Source organism: Herpailurus yagouaroundi, unplaced genomic scaffold, assembly GCF_014898765.1.
Source record: "Herpailurus yagouaroundi ecotype Mexico unplaced genomic scaffold, PumYag 67209, whole genome shotgun sequence".
Taxonomy (NCBI): domain Eukaryota; kingdom Metazoa; phylum Chordata; class Mammalia; order Carnivora; family Felidae; genus Herpailurus; species Herpailurus yagouaroundi.
The window spans coordinates 211802-231801 of record NW_024420049.1 but is presented as its reverse complement, the minus strand read 5'-3'; the positions used below and the strand labels follow the sequence as shown (position 1 = coordinate 231801).

Here is a 20000-nt window from a genome sequence, read left to right as displayed (position 1 = left end):
CCCTGATAATGAGTGATGTTGAGCATCTTTTCATGTGTCTGTTGGCCATCTGGATGTTTTCTTTGGAGAAGTGTCTATTCATGTCTTCTGTCCATTTTTTAATTGGATGATTCACTTTTTGGCTGTTGAGTTTGATAAGTTCTTTATAGATTTTGTATACTAACCCCTTATCTGTTAAATCATTTGCAAATATCTTCTCCCATTGCATCAATTGTTTTTTAGTTTTGTTGAGTGTTTCCTTTGCTGTACAGAAGCTTTTTAATCTTGATGAGGTCCCAACAGTCCATTTTTTATTTCATCTCTTTGCCTCAGGGAACTTACCTAGAAGAAAGTTGCTATGGCCAATGTCAAAGAGGTTACTGCCTGTCCTCTCTTCTGGGATTTTTATAGGCTTCAGGTCTCACATTTAGCTCTTTAATCTATTTTGAATTTATTTTTTGTGTCTGGTGTAAGAAGGTGGTACAGTTTCATTGCTTTGCATGTTGCTGTCCAGGTCTCCCAACACCATTTGTTGAAGAGACAGTCTTTTTCCCATTGGATATTCTTTCCTGCTTTGTCAAAGATTAATTGACCATATAGTTGTGGGTTCATTTCTGGGTGTTGTATTCTGTTCCAATGATCTATATGTCTGTTTTTGTGCCAGTACCATACTGTTTTAATCACTACAGCTTTGTAATATAACTTGAAGTCCTGGATCCACTTTTACTGTAAAACAATTGCATGAATCTTAAACTCATAATAGGTGAAAATTTAGTTTCAATTTATTAAGAACCATGATATGTACATATAAATTTGTAGAGCCCTTGAAATAACAACATGATTTACTAAAATGTGGTTTGTTATAATCTAATCAAGAGATTTTGTGGTTTGGGTGTGGATAGGTATGAAACATTTGAAAGATATGCCAATTATGCCAGGAGAGATATTCAAGTATAAATGGACAGTGACTGTAGAAGATGGGCCGACTAAATCAGATCCTCGGTGCCTGACTCGATATTACTCGAGCTTCATTAATCCAGAGAGAGATCTAGCTTCAGGACTCATTGGCCCTCTCCTCATATGCTACAAAGGATCTGTAGATCAAAGAGGAAACCAGGTGAGTTCTTCTCTTTCCAAGCCCTGGGTTTGATGGACCGATGATGAATATGAACTTCTAGATATTTGTTATACTCTCTCAGTGTATGTCCCCTAATAGCCTCCAGAAAAAACAGTAGTTTGCAATATTGGCCAATAAAAGAAATGAGCTGGGTTTTTCGCAGCTGTTATTGAATTTAGTTTGGTGTAATAAACTTGCCTGCTGGAGGGATAGGAGAGCCTGGGCTCTAGAATATTTCTATAATACTAGAGCCTAGAATTCCAGCCTAGAATTCCACTTTCTGGGGGTTCTTGGCCGGCTCAGTCAGAAGGGCACGTGACTTTCGGGGTCATGAGTTTGAGCCCGTCATTGGGTGTAGAGATTACTTAGATAAATAAAACTTAAAAAAATTTAATTCCACTTTCTATAGGTGGTCTTGCTCATTTTTACATGCTGAGCTACCACCCATATTTAGATGCCCCACAAACGTATATCATAGTGTAGCCTTCTCCCCTGGATGTCTCATCACAGGTGACTCAAAATTAACACATGTGCAGCGTCTAGCATAGCGCATGGCATGTAGTAGGGGTTCCATAAATATTTGTCGAGCAAAATACAGGAAAAGATATAAGATCTTTCAGAAATGTTGAAAATTTAGAACACTTACGCTGCTTTAAAAAAATAAGGTTGAGTTGTCTGAATAAGAAAAGCCTAATGCTTGTCAAAAACTCATTGCCTGGATCCAGAATAACTCAGTGCCATATTGCTGAGGCTTGACTACATGTCTATGTGGTTATGTATGAAACATAGGATTTGTACTAGTCTGAGAACATTTCATTTATTTAGGGAATAAAGCATGTGAATTTTAAAACATGTGGCACACAAATCGAAGAGGCAAAAATTTGGTCAAGTACCAGCCCTGAATTTTGTTTTCATAATTATAGTTTTTCTACTAGTTTTTGGAAAAGGACTGAAATGTACCTGTATATTTTCCAGCATTCTCCCCTCAGCATTTTGGTTTCTGTAGTGCTAGGTTATGCAAATTGAAATTTACACCTACTAGTGAAGTTCACACAGTAAGCCTTAACAGATTCAGTTAACAAGTACTAACTCCTAATTTTGGTTCATATAAAAACTGCTTTTCTGAAAAGAACTTTAAAACTTTTAAACAGAAAACTTAAGGGGCACCTGGGTGGCTCTGTCAGTTAAGCATCCAACTTCGGCTCAGGTCATGATCTCACGGTTTGTGAATTCAAGCCCCGTGTTGGGCTGTGTACTGACAGCTCGGAGCCTGGAGCCTGCTTCAGATTCTGTGTCTCCTCTCTCTGCCCCTCCCCCATTCGTGCTCTGTCTCTGTCTCCCAAAAATGAATAAATGTTAAAAAAAAAAAAAAATAAACAGACGGGTGCCTGGGTGGCTCAGTTGGTTAAGCGTCCCACTTCGGCTCAGGTCATGATCTCGCGGTCCGTGAGTTCGAGCCCCGCGTCGGGCTCTGTGCCAACAGCCCAGAGCCTGGAGCCTGTTCCAGATTCTGTGTCTCCCTCTCTCTCTGATCCTCCCCCGTTCATGCTCTGTCTCTCTCTGTCTCAAAAATAAATAAAATTAACGTTAAAAAAATTTTTTTAAAATAAACAGAAAAGTTAAGATATTTGTGTTAGTTAACATTTTATGGTCCATTTTAACTTTGTTATTTGATTTCTGTTTTCTGTTTTTATTTTTTTATAGATTGGTAGCTTTGTGGAAGGACACTTGCCTGTTGGAATTTTAGGAGAGGCATTAATCTTACTTGATTGACTAACTTGTTTAAGAAAAACACTGAATAATCACTTGAGTCTTTAAAGAATGAAAATCCTCTAATCTGAACTTGGAGGAAATGAGGCTGCAGACTGTACCAAAAAATCAGTCAGCATTTGACTTTGGGTCCAGAAGAAACTAAGTTGGTGGGTCCAGTCACCCTCTTGCCTTGAGGGCACATCTGCTCTAAACATATGCTCACTGTTTGCAGCACCTGCTCCTCCCCCCAGGCCCTGGTATGTGCCATAATAGTGACCTTAGGGAGAAATGGAATTGAACCAAAGGATTCAGTATAGATATAGCACATGTATGCCATCACTTCGTGCAGACTGCTAATTCCTACCTAACAAGACTCATAGCATTTCTTTCTTTCAATATGTACAATTAACAGATGATGTCAGACAAGAGAAACGTCATCCTGTTTTCTGTATTTGATGAGAACCAAAGCTGGTACCTCACAGAGAATATGAAGCGCTTCCTCCCGAATGCAGATGCAGTGCCGCCCCACGACCCGGAGCTCCAGGTCTCTAACATCATGCACAGTAAGTAAAGCAGCACTTGAGTCCAGTGGGTGATCGATAAAGGAAAACTGAAGCCACCAAATTGATGTCCAGATTAATTGATATGCCAGGCAAGAGTCTTATTTCCTTAAAAATTGTTACATATGAACATACACAGTTTTCTGTAAGTACATAAATGTGATCATATAATGCATACGCTTTTGTCTTTTAGAAGATATCAAGCATTCAGAGAACTTTATTCTTAAGGAATAAATCAAATAAGACACAACTTTCATTTATCCAAATGTGCATAATCCATCCTTAATATAAAATGCATGTGGGGCACTGGTAGAGCATACAACCTCTGATATCAAGGTTGTTAGTTTGAGCCCCTCGTTGGGTGTGGAGATTACTTAAAACTAAAATTGTATTTATTTATTTATGTATTTATGTATGTATGTATTTATTTATTATTTTTCTTTTTAGTGAGAGAGAGCACAAGTGAGGGAGAGAGACAAAAAGAATCTTAAGCAGGCTCCATGCTCAGTGCAGAGCCTGACAATAGGGCTCAATCCCAGGACCCCGGGGTCATGACCTCAGCCAAAATCAAGAGTCAGACGCTCAACCAACTGAGCCACCCAGGTGCTCCTAAAACTAAAATTTTTAAAAATTATTTTAATGCATTCAATTGGTAAGTTACACATGAACTACAAAGGGAATGCAATTTTAGACATGTAAACCCATTGCTAGCTACAGTCAAATTAATCAAGACTCTGTACATTAAAAAGAAATCTTTTTTTCTAGCTTTACTGAGGTAGAACTGATGAATAAAAATTATATATATTTAAGGTACACAACATGATTTTTTTATGTTTATTTGGCTGCCTCCTCCCTTTTATCTCTCTATTTCCTCCCAAACTATACCTTCCCACTAAGGATTCCACATTCTAATAGCTCATGTTAAAACGTATTTTCTCCATGATTATATAACCATATATGAACACATATATATATTGTGTTAGTCTGCAAGGCCCACCCTAACCTTTAAAGGACCACAGACTGAGTGACTTCATGGCAGACGGTTACTTCGTCCCAGTTTTGGAGGCTAAAGATCTGACATCTGGGTGTCAGCAGAAGGGGCCTGTTGACTTGTTGATGGCCACTTTCTGTATCCTCACACAGTCTTTCCTCTGTGCGTGCACATGTCTGGGTACAAACTTCATGTTCTTAGGGCCACCCTCAGACCTCATTTGATGAATTACCTGTTTAAACACCTGATCTCTGAACACAGTCACATTCGGAGACACTAGAGGTTAGAACTTCAACATATGAATTTGGGGAGGAGCGCAGTTCAGCCTATTACATACACACATATATGTGTGTGTTTTATACATACACACACAAGTCAGAATGGTCAACAATATAATTTAAAAATTTCAATCTCACTACAGGAAAATGCAAAATAGAATACCAATGCTGTGACACTTGCTACCTATCAGACTGGCAAAATGATAAGACAGTAACACAATTATTACTCGTGGGCTTGTGAGCACAAGGGTATGCTCATGCGATGGTAGTACACAAGTAGTACAGTATTTGAAACAGATCTGATTGAAACCATTAAAATTAAAAATATATGCATTTGCCGTTCTGGTTCTGGTTAAGATGGAATGAGCACATTTCACCCTGTCTGTCCCACTGGATGACTGAAATTCCTTAACAGCAGATAATTGGGGAAGGAAGCTAGAAAGATTTCAAAGCACGCATATTACAAGTGAAGAAATGAATGCAGATTTAATGTAGAATATCTTTGGGTCAGGCAGGGGAGGGAAATGTGTGGCTTTGATGAAACTTGAATGCTGTAGCCCTTGCTTGTTCCATTTGGGCCAGCAATTCAAAGTGGGGAGGAATATCCCACCAAACTAGGGGAGTCTCCCCCCAAACCAGGGACCTCCTTCCCTCTGTCTCCTTTCCCCTTAATACGAGGAATTAAGATGCTGTAACTTTTTGGAAACTCAGTTTTTTGGGATTTTATTTGGGTAGGTTTGGGGGTCCATACCATTTCTATCCCCTGGGGAAAACACAATGAGGGAGAAAGTAAACGGGGAGGAAACCTCTCCTTTCCCACCTTCGCCTTTAGCTTCTTGAAAACGGACCCCTGGGGAACAAATATGCCAGGTTTTATTTTTAAAGACTTAGAAACAATCAAAACGTCCCACAGTAGGCAAATGGTTAAACAAACTGTGGTACATCCGCACACTTGAATACTCAGCAATAAAACAGAATGAACATTGATACACAAAACATGAATGAACCCCGAAGGCATTAAGCTGAGTGATAATATCCAGTCACAAAAGGTGGCATACTGTGTTATTTCATTTACAAGGGCATTCTGGGGAAGGATGGAAAATAGAATAGTGGTTGTCAGAGCTTGGGTGGAGCCGGAGCTTGATTCTTTGCAATGAAGGGCTCCAGTACAATGGAGTTTTCCGTGTTGAATGAGATGTTCTGTATCCTGATTGTCCTCGTGGCTACACACATTGGTGTATGTGCTGAAACTCACAGAACTGTGCTCCAAATAAGAACCAATTTTACTATGTAAATTTTTAGAATTAAATATATATACCTTTTGATCCAACATTCCTACTGCTGGGATATATCTCATGGGAGTAAAACACCAGTACATAAGGACAGATGTACAGGGATGTATTGTAGCAGTGTTTATAGTGCCTAAAACAAATCAACTAAAGTCAAAGGTAATGCCTATCATTAGAGGGATGTTTCAATATATTGTGGCACACCCATAATATGAAATACCATGAAGCCATTAAAAAGAATGGATCAGAGCTGTACCCAGCTACTTAAAGCAATTTCTGTTAAGTATTGTTGAATAACCTAATGCAGATGCAGAAAAAGTATATGTAATATGACCTCATTTTTGTAAAGTAAATAATGACCACAAGAGAGAAAGCATAGACATGTATATATGTATATGTAGAGAGTGATATGTTTTCAAGGCAATGTGATATGTTCTAATCATTCTGGGCTACGGCTCTTTCCTCAGTATTTCTAATCATATCTCTATCACTTTATTCCCACTTTGTTTCAAAAACAAAACTATGTAAGTTATGTCAAGAAAATGTGGCAATACAAGTCTAGAGAAGGAATACATGTTCTACTTTTTCAAGTCCAATCTGACCATCTCTCTCCTACGGGGGGCATGTAGCCCATTGCATGGGATTTATTGGTACTATCGGATTTTGTGTTTCCTATTTTTTCTGAATTTTTCATTTTTTTCTCCTTTGTTGCTTTTTTGATTAAGCTATTTTTAAACTCCATCTTTTTCCTTTACTATTTTGGAAGTTATGCACACTTCTATTTACTTTTGGGGACAATTGCTCTTTAAGTTTTATTTATTTGATAGAGGGGGGAGGGGCAGAGAGAGAGGGACAGAAAATGCCAAGCAGGCTCCACACTCTCAGCTGTTAGATGCATGGCTCAAACCCATGAACCATGAGATCATGACCTGAGCCAAAACCAAGAGTCAGACACTCAACCAATTGAGCCACCCAGGTGCCCCTGGGGAGGATTACTCTTAAAATACTGCCCTTCATACAAAGTCTGAGGTTGTTCTTTGCCTTGTTTCATTTCCAGATATTCCAGAAATATAATTGACATATAACATTGTGTAAGTTTAAGGTGTACAACATGTTTATTTGATATACTTATATATTGCAAAATGATCACCACCATACTGTCAGCTGACACCTCCATCATGTCACATAATTATCATTTCTTTTTTCTAGTGAGAACATTTCAGATCTACTCTCTTAGCAACTTTCAAGTACATAATACAGTATTATTAACTATAATCACCATGCTGTAAATTAGATCCCCAGAACTTGTCTTATAACTGATATTTTGTACCCTTTGACCAACATCTCCCCATTTCCCCCACCACCCTCCTGGTAACCACCATTATACTCTCTGTTTCTATGAATTCAGCTTTCTTAGATTCCACATGTAAGTGGAATCATACACTGTTTGTCTTTCTGCCTCTGTCTGATCTATTTTACTAATGATCACGTTTCCCTAATGATTAATGATGATGAGCATCTTTTCATATACCCATTGACCAACCAACAGTTGGATGCTTAACCAACTGAACCACCCAGGGACACCTTCCTCTGCCCTTTTTAAAAATCAGAGGTGTTTTTTTTTTGTTATTGAGTTTTATGAGTTCATTATATATTTTGGATATTAAGCCCTTACCAGATAAATGATTTGCAGATATTTTCTCCTATTCCTTAGGCTGCCTTTTCATTTTGTTGATTGTTTCTTTTGCTGTGCAGAAGCTTCTTAGTTTCATGTCATCCCATTTGTTAATTTTTCCTTTGTTGCTTGTGCTTTTGGTGTCATATCGAGAAAAATCATCACCAAAACCAATGTCAAGGAGCCTTTTCCCTATGTTTATAGGAGTTTTACACTTTCAGGTCTTATGTTTAAGTCTTTAATGCATTTCAGGTTAATTTTTGTGTAGGGTGTAAGGGTTCAGTTTCTTTCTTCTCCAGATGCCTATTCAGTTTTCCCAGCACCACTTATTGAAGGCATTACCCTTTCCTCATTGAATATTCTTTTTTAAAATTTATTTATTTTGAAAGAGGGAGAGAGAGCACAAGCAAGCGTGTGAGCAGGGGAGGGGCAGAGAGAGAGAGGGAGAGAGAGAATCCCAAGCAGGTTCCCTGCTGTCAGCACAGAGCCCGATGCGGGGCTCCATCTCACAAACTGTGAGATCATGACCTGAGCTGAAACCAAAAGAGTCGGATACTTAACCGACTGAGCCACCCAGGAGCCCCCTCATTGAACATTTTTGATTGCTTTGTCAAATATTAGTTGGACATATACTTAAGGATATATTTCTGGGCTTTTGATTCTCTTCCATTGGTCTATGACTATTTTTGTGCCTGTACCATACTGCTTTAATTACTACAGCTTTGTAGTGTAGCCTGAAATCAGCCATTGTGATTGCCCCCAGCTTTGTTCTTTCTCAAGATTGTTTTGGCTATTCAGAGTCTTTTGTTGTTCCATATGAATAGTCATATTTTCAGGGTGCCTGGGTGGCTCAGTCAGTTAAGCATCTGACTCTTGGTTTCGGCGCAGGTCATGATCTCGCAGTTCGTGGGTTCAAGCCTTGCGTCAGGCCCACACTGACAGTACAGAGCCTACTTGAGATTCTGTCTCTCTCCTCTCTCTTGGCCCCTCCCCTGTTCACATGCTCTCTCTCTCTCTCTCAAAATAAATAAATAAATAAATAAATAAATAAATAAATAACCTTTAAAAATAAAAAGTAAATGAATAGTCATATTTTCCATCAGCATTTAGCAAATAGCTCATTCTCTTTTGCTACCAGTTTGAAATGCTGCCTTTATCACGTATTAAATTCCCATGTGTATGTGTATCTCTTTCTGGACTCTATATTCTGATTGACATATTCATGTATACCTGTGGATGACCACACCTTCAATTACAATAGACTTATAATATCTTTTAATGCTTTGTAGGGCAAGAAATTTGATTCTCGCTTAGTTGCCCTCAGCTAGAGTCTGAGTATTGCTTAGTAGATTTGTGAACCACTCTGCAGAATAGACAGGCACTTATTGAATAGATAGATAGATGTATGGAAGAGGCTTTCAGAAATAATTCCCTTTATAGAAGAAAGTCACTGTTACTTTTGTTTAGCTTTTTATTTAGAAATAATTTCAAACTTACAGAACTTCTACAAGAATATTATAGAGAACTCCCATATACCTTTTACCCAAATTCATTAATTTTTTTAAAACATTTCTTTATTATTAAGAGACAGAGAGAGACAGAGCATGAGCATGGGAGGGGCAGAGAGAGGAGGAGACCCAGAATACGAAGCAGGCTCCAGACTCTGAGCTGTCAGCACAGAGCCCAAATCGGGGCTTGAACTCACAAACCACGAGATCATGACCTGAGCCAAAGTTGGACGCTTGACCAACTGAGCCACCCAGGCTCCCCAATTCACTAATTTTTAATATTTTTCCTTATTTACTGTATTATTCTCTTTTTTCTCCATATGCTTTTATTGCTTATTTTCCAATTCAGAACAGGTTGCAGACATCATGCTGTTTTATCTCATAATACTTCATTTTGCATTCACTATGAGTACAGATATTTTTTGAAAAACTTTAACATTGCTACAATACAATTATCTAATTGGCAGCCAGTATTCCAATTGTATAAATCAAGGCCGTCTTTTGCAGCATTTCCCTCTCCAGTTCACGGAGGGTTAAAGTCTATGACTCTTCTAGCTTTGCGACTGGGAGCTAGGTGACCAAGTACTAGCGATGTACTGTTATGGAAAGTATAGCGCTACCTCTCCTTGGGACTAGGTAATGGGCTTAACCCGTCATTATTTTTCATCATATCACGACAACCCAAAATAATAAATCAAATGTCTTGTTCCCATTTGGTTTGCAGGCATCAACGGCTATGTTTTTGACAACTTGCAGCTGTCAGTTTGTTTGCATGAGGTGGCATACTGGTACATTCTAAGTGTTGGAGCACAAACTGACTTCCTGTCTGTCTTCTTCTCTGGATACACCTTCAAACACAAAATGGTCTATGAAGACACACTTACCCTATTCCCATTCTCAGGAGAAACTGTCTTCATGTCAATGGAAAATCCAGGTTAGCTATTTATATTATTCTCTTACTAACAGCTGTGATCCTTTGCTCGCTGTTCATGTGTTCACGTGGGAGCGGATACTGAATGGTCCAAGTGATGTTAGTAATTGCAAGGCATTTTAATGACAGCAGAACATCAGGTATTTAACTAAAGTCTTTCCTCTAAAAAGTGCCTTTACTTACCATTGCCCAAAATCTTAAGTGTGCTTACTAAACTGTAGCGGTGAATATATATTTATAGATGCAGTTACCGTGTGTGAGCTGAACATGTTTCTGTGTGCTTTGTGAACACTTGTACTGTCATCTGAATACCACCGAGTAATCTCTCTTGGTACACATACCCTCAAACCACTGGGGAGCCTTTGGGATGGTTGTGGCTGTCACTTTCTCATCTTCCTTCTCCGTCCGTCACCACTGCAAGGCTTTTGACAGCATCAGCTGTCAGCAAAAACACTGACATGGCCTAAATCCAACACAGATTGTTGCTACATTCATACAGCTTAGTATCGAGTGCTAGGCCACTCCATGCTCTCGTCCTTCACACCTCTGTTGTCTGCGGGGAAGAGCATGTCAGATTGTAGTTCTTCTCTTACACTGAAGGCCTCTCTGGACATAAACTCTCAAAGGGAAATTTCTGGGGAGTAAAAACCAGTCTCATCCTATATAAACATATGTTCACCTTTATACCCAGAAACTTATTGTACTTACAAGTGATGGATTTTTGTGGAAAGTGAGTAAAGAAGAACCTGGCAGAACTCCAGCAGTATCTCTGGAAGTGTCTTGTACATTTATGTCTTTGTTATCTGTTTTCCAACTAATTTTCAAACTCGCTGAGGACAGAGACCTTGTTTATCTTATTCATCACTGTATCCCTAATGTATATAGTTCCTGGCCTGTAGTAAGTGCTTAATAAATATTTCTTTCAATTAACAAATGGATATGTACCAAAAAGATGATAAAACATTATGTATAATATGGCTATAAGTATCTAAACCAAAGAGAGAAATTGTGTGTATGTGTATGTATGTGTATAGGCAGAGAAAAATATTACAAATAACAATATTTTATGAAGCTTTTAAACTATTTTGGTGATTACTTAAATTCTACAGACAAATTAAAATGGCTTTATGTGTCTTGAGGGAAAAAAATCCTAATGTAATATCATTATTTACAAATCTCAAGCTAAATAAAGCCCCTAAAGATTTCCTGTGTTCAGAATGGTAAAGTCTGATTCCTTTTGTCTGGTTTTTTTTTTTTTTTTTTGAGGTAAAATTCACCATTTTAACCATTTAAAAGTGTACAATTCTGTGGCAGGAGACTGGTCTATACCCACTGACCCAGTCTCAAACTTGACTGGAAATGATTTGCTTGTGGCAGAAGGTGAAGGAGGGGATTGCCAGCCGGTGTCCCCAAGGGAATTATAATTCAACGTTGTGCAACCATTACTATTATCTAATTCCAGAATATTTTTATCACCCCAAAAAGAGACCCTTTACCATTAAGAAGTCACTCCCTATTCCCCCTTCTTTTAATTTTCTCTGCAACTCTAACTATATCTCCTTTTTTATTCCAAATTTTATACACATAGAATTTCTTATTTTTATTTGGTTACTTATTTTATTGAGTTTTTCATCAAAGAATCCGCTCTTCTTTAAGCTGTTCGATTGAGATTTAATTAATTATGCTTTACATTAATCTTTACTCGTGCATGTAATACAAAAAGATGTTCTCATTAAAAACTTTGCACCAATACAGATAAAACTACAGTCCTTCTTGATCACTGTTCCCAATCCCAGGCCCTTCTCACAGTTTGGTGTATGTCATTCCAAACCTGTTTATGGAGTTTCATTTTCCCTTTTCTCACTCAACTACTATCCTCCTTAGGAAGAAGAAGGAAGTGGTTGTGTCTAAGTTATAACAGTAGAATTTTAAGAGTCAAAAACCTTATTTAAATTACTCATTTCAGCTCCAGTCTTGATCTACTCTGACCCAACATCGTTTCACACCATCAAAATTATGCTTTAAATGTCATGAAATTGGGCTCCCAATCCACAAACTTATGATGTAGTTATGTCCATATTTTTAGTGAAACCACATTATTATGACTAGGTAAATGTTCACTATGGAATCAAATAGAATTATATTTCTTCTTTTTATAACTTGTTTAGCTGAAACTTCTAATTGTTTTACTGTTCTTGTTGTAACGTTTTCCCTTTAGTTATTCTCTTTTTTATTCAAGAGTGTTATCATACAACATATTCTTTTTCACTTAGAAACTGACCACCTGGACCCATGCATCCTCCTCCCCCAGTCTGGGCTGTTTTTTTTCTAGATCTGAAAATCAGTTATTAATTCGGGACTTTTCTTCAGCGCTGATTTCCTGTATCCCATGTCCTCTTATTTTTAAATTTACAGTATACTCCTTTATTTTGGTAGAAAACATTCTCCCACCACCTCCTCAGCATGGCTGCTTTAAAGGTAGATTTTCTAAATCCTTGTATGATATAAAATGTATTTATTCTCATTTACCATCGGATTGATTATTTGCACATAGAGTGCAATGTGCACTAATTCCAAAATGCATTTGACCATAAAGACCTTTTCCATGGGTATCCCATTATCTCTTAGGTCTCTATGGAAATATACTTTGAGGAAAGTTTTTCCTTTGCCACTGTAAAATTCCTTCACTTGAATAATCTTGTTTACAGCAGAAATTAACATTGCTAGCACAATAGAGGGATTTTCTATCATATATATCCTAAAGTCCTACTCCTTTGTGCTTACTTATCCTGCGAATTGATGACAATGGAAGCTAGTCATTGATATATGATTTGCATACATTATTTGATAAGGGAGATACTATTAGCTTCATTTCCAAATTAGAAAAGTGGAGCTCAGAGAGATCAGTTGATTTGCTCAAAGTCACACAGCTGGTAAATGGTAGAGCTAGGATTTGAACCCAGGCAATCTGACTGTAAGAACCTGTGCCATTATGTAATATAGCAATAATACCTAGCCTACATACAGTTTCAGGGATTAAGTCACTACCATCATCAAAGAGTTCTGTGTGACTATTAGGACTCCCCACTGTTGTATATGTTAATTATATTTCTCCATTTTTATTCCAATATCTGTTCATTTGTAATCACAACCCTTTCTTGTGATCACAGACAGATATACCACAACAGCGGCAATGCAAAAAAGCACTTTCACTACCATTGTTGGACTGTTTTATGTGCCAGGGATTTAACCTAATGACTTGTAATACAATGGTACCGACTACTATTTTTTCATTATCTGGGAATGGAAGAGAACGACTAATACATAACTTGCTTGGGATGTGGGTTGTGAGTAACCAGAGTCTTTTTCTTCTTCCAGGTCTATGGGTGCTGGGGTGCCACAACTCAGACTTTCGGAACAGAGGCATGACAGCTTTACTGAAGGTTTCTAGTTGTAATGGGAACATTGATGATTATGATGAGGATAGATATGAAGATATTCCAGCCTCCCTCCTGAATGAAAACAATGTCATTGAGCCCAGAAGCTTCTCCCAGAATTCAAGACATCATAGCCCTAGGCAAAAGCAATTCAAAGCCACCACAACTCCAGAAAATGACATAGAGAAGATTGACCCTCAGCCTGGAGAAAGAACGCAGCTGCTTAACGTACAAAGTGTCTCCTCTAGTGATTTGCTGATGCTTCTGGGACAGAATCCTACTCCACGTGGATTACTCTTATCTGATTTCCAGGAAGCCACACATGAAGCAGATGATCATTTACTTGGAGCTATAGAAAGACACAAGGGCCCATCTGCAGTGGCAGATCTCAGACCAGAGCTCCATCACAGTGGGGACAGAGTATTTACTCCTGAGCCAATACTAAAATTAAGATTAAATGAGAATTTGGGGACAACTGTAACAGCAGAGTTGAAGAACCTTGATTTAAAATTTTCTAGTTCATCAGACAACCTAACAGCTTCACCAACAATTCCATCAGACAAGTTGGCAGCAGGTACTGAAAAGACAGGTTCCTTAGGACCCCCAAATATGTCAATTCACTTAAATAGTCATTTAGGTACCATTGTATTTGGCAAAAATTCATCTCACTCTATTGACTCTGGTGTACCTTTGGGCTCGAGTGAAGGAGACAATGATTCCAAGTTGTTAGAAGCAGCTTTAATGAATAGTCAAGAAAGTTCACTGGGAGAAAATGTATTATCAGTGGAGAGAAATGGGTTATTTAAAGAAGACAGAGTTCATGGACCTGCTTCATTAATTAAAGATAATGCTTTATTCAAAGTTAATATCTCTTTGATAAAGACAAACAACGCAACAATTAACTCAACAACTAATAGCAAAAATCATGTTGATGTCCCAACATTATTAAATGAGAACAGTACATCAGTCTGGCAAGATACTATATTAGAAAGTAATGCTGAGTTTCAAGAAATGACTTCTTTGCTTCATAATGAAACATTTATGGACAGAAATATTACAGCTTTGGAGCTAAAGCATGTGTCAAATAAAACTACTTCATCAAAAAATGTGGAAGTGGTCTACCAAAACAAAGAGGGCCCGGTGCCACTAGGTGCAGAAAATCCAGGTCTCTCATTCTTCAAGACACTGTTCTCACCAGATTCAGCAAAGTGGATAAAATGGACCCATGGCGAGAACTCCCTAAGCTCTGGGCAAAGGCCCATTCCAACACAATTAACATCTTTAGGATCAGAAAAATCTGTGAAAGATCAGAAGTTTTTGTCAGAAAAGAAGGTGGTAGTAGGAGAAGATGAATTTACAAAGGACACAGAACTCAAAGAGATGAGTTTTCCAAACAGCAAGAGCATGTTTTTTACTAACTTGCCCAATGTCCAAGATAATAGTACTTACAATCAAGAAGAAAAATCTCAGGAAGAGATAGAAAGAAAGGAGAAATTAACCCAAGAAAATGTGGTTTTGCCTCAGGAATATACGGTAGCTGACACTAATAATTCCCTGAAGAACCTTTTCTTACTAAGCACTAAGCAAAATGTGGAAGGTTTAGATGAGGGGCCATATACTCCAATACTTCAAGACACCAGGTCATTAAATGATTCAGCACATAGAGCAGGGATTCACATAGTCCATTTCTCAAAAATAAGGGAGGAAGAAAACTTGGAAGGTTTGGGAAATCAAACAAAGGAAATGTCAGAGAGGTTTTCAAGCACTCCAAGGATGTCTCCTAATCCAAGTCAGCATAATATGCTCACTCAGCGTGGTAAGCGGGCCTTGAAACAATCCAGACTCTCACTAGAAGAAACTAAGTTTGCAAGGGGGGTAATTTTGAATGACATCTTAACCCAGTCATCCAAAAACATGAACTTTTTGATGCATGGAACCCTCACACAGATAGAGGACAATGAGAAAGAAAAAGGGGCTGCCACTCAGTCCCTCCAATCAGATTGTTCTATGGGGAATCAGGGCACCATTCAAATGAATGCCTCTGCATTACCCATTGCAAAGGAATCAGCATTTCCATCAATCAGACATACAGATCTGACCAAGATCCCATCCCAGGACAACTCTTCTCATCTTCCAGTGTCAGCCTGCACTTATACCTTCAGGGAGAGTTCTGGGGTCCAAAAAAGCACTCATTTCTCACAAGGAGCCAAGAGAAATAAACTTTCTGTAGCCTTCCTAACCTCAGAAATGATTGTAGGTCAAGAAAAGTTCAGCTCCCTAGGGAAAAGTGCCATGAACCAACGCATGTCCAAGAAACGTGAAAACACTCTTTTGCAACAAGGCTTGTCTGAAGCATCTGGCAAAGTTGAATTACTCCCTAAAGCTCATGTTCATCAAGAAGACTCTTTCCCTACAAAAACTAGCAATGATTCTTCTGGCCGCCTGGATCTTATGGAGAAGATCTTCCTTCAGAAAACACAGGGACCTAAGAAAATAAATGGACCCGGAAAAGTGCCCTTCCTGAAATGGACAACAGAGAGCTCTGAAAAGATTCCCTCTGAGCTGCTGGGTCCCCTTGCTTGGGATAACAACAATGCCACCCAGATACCAAGAGAAGAGTGGAAATCCCAAAAGTCACAGAAAAACATAGCTTTTAAGAGCAAGGACACCATTTTGCCCTTGGGCCCTTGTGAAAACAGTCCTTCAGTAGCAGCAATAAATGAAGGGCAAGGTGAACTCCAAAGAGAAGCCACCAGGTCAAAGCAAGGAGAGACTGGAAGATTGCGCTCTCAGAACCCACCGGTCTCAAAACGCCATCAAAGAGAAATAACCCTTACTACTCCTCAGTCAGAGGAAGACAAAATTGAGTATGATGATACGTTCTCAATTGAAATGAAGAGAGAAGATTTTGACATCTATGGTGAAGATGAAAATCAGGGCCTCCGCAGCTTTCAAAAGAGAACACGACACTATTTCATTGCTGCAGTGGAGCGTCTCTGGGATTATGGGATGAGTAGATCTCCCCATGCACTAAGAAACAGGTATGAGTACATTGATTATTCCTTTGTCCTGCTATTGCCACATTTGACTTTACCAGATGCTGAAACAATATGAAAAACACAGCTAATCTGCAGGAATAAGTCTCCAAAGGTTGCTTTATAGAAGAACCCTGAAGTCCAGGAAGCAAAGTCTAGATGGAGCTGAGGAGTAAATAGGAGGTTAGATGATGACACCAATAATGAGAGTTACAAAAGGGTAAATGGGTCAAGGTCAAGAAGCATCAATGGGGAACAGGAAGAAAGTCAGCCTCACCTATCAACCTTGTGAGCTGCAGGAGTAATCTTAATCTTGTGAAAAGGTTCTGAGAGAAGCAGGAGGAAGAAGTAAAGTGTGTGGTAAAGATGTTGAGGATACAGAGAATGTTGTTTTCCATGGTACTGGGGATCCAGGGAGCAAAGTGGGAGGATTTGATTGTTAGGGAAGCAGAAAGAGATTGGACAGGGAAGAGAAAGCACAGAGAAATTTGGAAGATAAGGAGAGTCTTATGGAGAGTCGATCAGTCAACAAGTATTTATTGAGCACCTACTCTATGCCAGACACTCTTGTATACACTGGGGTGCAGCAGAATAGGAGCTTACATTCTATTGGGGGGAGCAAGAGGTAATAAATTAGCAGAAAAGTAAATAGAGGAATCTTGATGGTGCTCTTCAGGAGGTAGAATCTAATATGATAGAGAGTGCCTTGGGGTGTTACTTTAGCTGTGTTGGTCAGAGAAATCCTCTGTGAAATTGAGACCTAAATGATGAGAAGAAGACACTTGATGGAGCTCTGAGAGATGCTTCCAGGCAGAGGGAACAAGGAATGCAAAGGCTCTGAGAATGAAACAAGTTTGAGGAACAAGAAAGGACCAGTCTGACTGGAGTAGAGTGAAGAACTGGGGTGAGGGGGGTGGTTATGGGAGACGAAGTAGTAAAGATGAGCAGTGGTAAGATAATATAGGTCCTAGAGAAAGGTTAGATGCCTTCTTCATTACTCATTGTCGCATTCTGACCTCTCTGTCTACCTCAAGTGGGCCCTTATTGCTGCATAGCAACTATAGAATATTTCCCTAATCTACTGACTTTCCCACTGTCCTGGACCCTTCCCCTGCATTTTCTTTTTCCTTAAATCTCCAACCCCCTTTACCCATTCTCCAATAGCCCTTCTCATTCATAGCCAATGCCTATGCAATGAACGTCCCAACCTCCAACACATTTATTGACTTCCGTAACCATATACCGTCTTCATGCTTATGGCAATAAATAATCATTGCTCCTAAGGCCAACCTCTCCAGTTTCCTAGTCAACCATCTCCAACTTTCCATTATAGGGCATTTTCATCTTATCCAATTCTCAGTTCATAATCAAATTCTTGTTATTTTTTGAAATTATAACCAGCGGTATTCTTTGATGGATTAGATGTGGTTGTGAGAGAAAAAGATGAGTTAGGAATAACTTCGGTGTTTAGAGTCTTGTAACTAAAAAGAAGGAATGGTCATTGACTGCCATGGAAAACACTGGACAAACAAAAGATTTGTGGAAGGAGCAGAAATTAAGAGACTAATTTTGTACATGGTAAGGTAGTTTATATATGAATTTCAAGTTCAAGGAAGATATCTTAGATGGAGATAATACAACTTGATATTATCTGCATAAGCGTAGACCATCATGAGAATAAGTTTAGACAGAAAAGAGGAGAGTTTAAAGAACTAACACTTGGGGCGCCTGGGTGGCGCAGTCGGTTAAGCGTCCGACTTCAGCCAGGTCACGATCTCACGGTCCGTGAGTTCGAGCCCCGCGTCGGGCTCTGGGCTGATGGCTCAGAGCCTGGAGCCTGTTTCCGATTCTGTGTCTCCCTCTCTCTCTGCCCCTCGCCCGTTCATGCTCTGTCTCTCTCTGTCCCAAAAATAAATAAACGTTGAAAAAAAAATTAAAAAAAAAAAAAGAACTAACACTTAAGTTTACAGAGAAAGATTGACAGTGAGGTTAGTGAAAAAAAAAAAAAGATAGAAAATTGGTGTCAGACAGGATGAGAGCACACAGGATGGAGTAATCGGAGTTCCTGGGTGGCTGTCAGTTAAGCGTCCAACTTCAGCTCAGATCATGATCTCACAGTTTGGGTGTTTGAGCCCCACATCAGGTTTTGCACTGACAGCACAGAGCCTGCTTGGGATTCTCTCTTTCTGCCTGCCCCTGTCCCTCCTCTTACCCTCTGTCTCTCTCAAAATAAATAAAACTTTTAAAAAAGGAAATAGTACTGAGAGTTTAACTAAGACAAGGGCTGAGAGTTAGTAAAGATCATCCATGACTTTGAAAATGTATTTTTAATGGAATAATGGAGATAAAAAAGACTTTTTGAAGTGGCTTAAAGGAAGAATAGGTGGAAAAGAATCCAGCTACTGGTATCCAAATCAGTGGCTACCACTCTGGTCTAAACCATCCTCAACTCTCACCCAAATTATTGTAATAGCCTCTTAACTGTACTTTCAGCTTCCAGCCTGGCCCTTATACAGTCTTTTCCCTACACAGAACCTAAAGTAAATTTTCAAAGTGTAATTCTGATTATTGTTCTCTGCTCCAAATCTCCTAGTGGATTTCCTTTCTACCCTTGGTAAATTCCAAAATCTTCACCATGGCCTTCAAGTTTCTGAGATTTGACCCACTGAAACGTCTCTGCTCTCATATCCTACCGTTGTTTCCTGCTCACTCTGTTCTAACCACATTGCCCTTATTGTACTTCCTCAGATAGAGCAAATATATACCTTTCTCTAGGCCTTTGCACTTTGTGTTCACTTCTTAGAATTCTCTTCTTTTGATATCCTAATGTTCATCCTCTCACTTCTTTCACATTGCTGCTCAAATTTCATTTTATCAGTGAGGCTTTCCCTGAACACTGTGTATGCATACAGCTCCTACCACACTCTTTCACTGCACTTACTAGCACCTGAAATATTATACATTTACTTGTTTATAGTCTATTTTCCCCAACTAGAAACTAAGTTCTTGAAAGCACAAATTTTGAAGGTGTTGTTCAATGGTATATCCCCAAAACCTTAATCAGTTCCTGGCATGTGATAAATGCTTAAATATCTATTGAATGAATTAGTAAATGATGGATGTAGGGAGGCAAGACCAGGTCTCTCATGTATGTCTGCACTCCAGAGAATGCCAACTGAATGGTAGCACAATTTCCATGAGCCAAAATAGAGGCAGGGAAACCAGCAAAGGGGCCATTACAGTCATCCGGAGAAGACAGATTATTTAGACCAAAATTGTGGTGGGGAAAATCAAAAGAAATGGAAAGGTGTTGAGTATAATTTGAAAACAAGCAAACAGGACTTGCTGTTAGGTTGAGTATGGGGGCAATGGAGAGGACTCAGAGAAATTTTTTTTTTTTGAGTTATTTTTTTTCCTAAGCAACTAGGTGGACAATGATGACATTTAA

The 20000-nt window shown here is 38.9% G+C and overlaps 1 protein-coding gene across 3 annotated transcripts in view; it reads left to right on the top strand.

Annotated features, from left to right (window-relative positions):
• F8 (coagulation factor VIII) overlaps positions 1-20000 on the top strand; it is a 108446-nt gene that overhangs the window by 61527 nt on the left and 26919 nt on the right. For all 3 annotated transcript variants that reach the window (XM_040467115.1, XM_040467114.1, XM_040467116.1), the window contains 4 exons: positions 882-1096; positions 3261-3411; positions 9874-10083; positions 13459-16558. In XM_040467115.1, the coding sequence (XP_040323049.1) occupies positions 882-1096; positions 3261-3411; positions 9874-10083; positions 13459-16558 (3676 nt within the window). The remainder of the gene's footprint in view (positions 1-881; positions 1097-3260; positions 3412-9873; positions 10084-13458; positions 16559-20000) is intronic.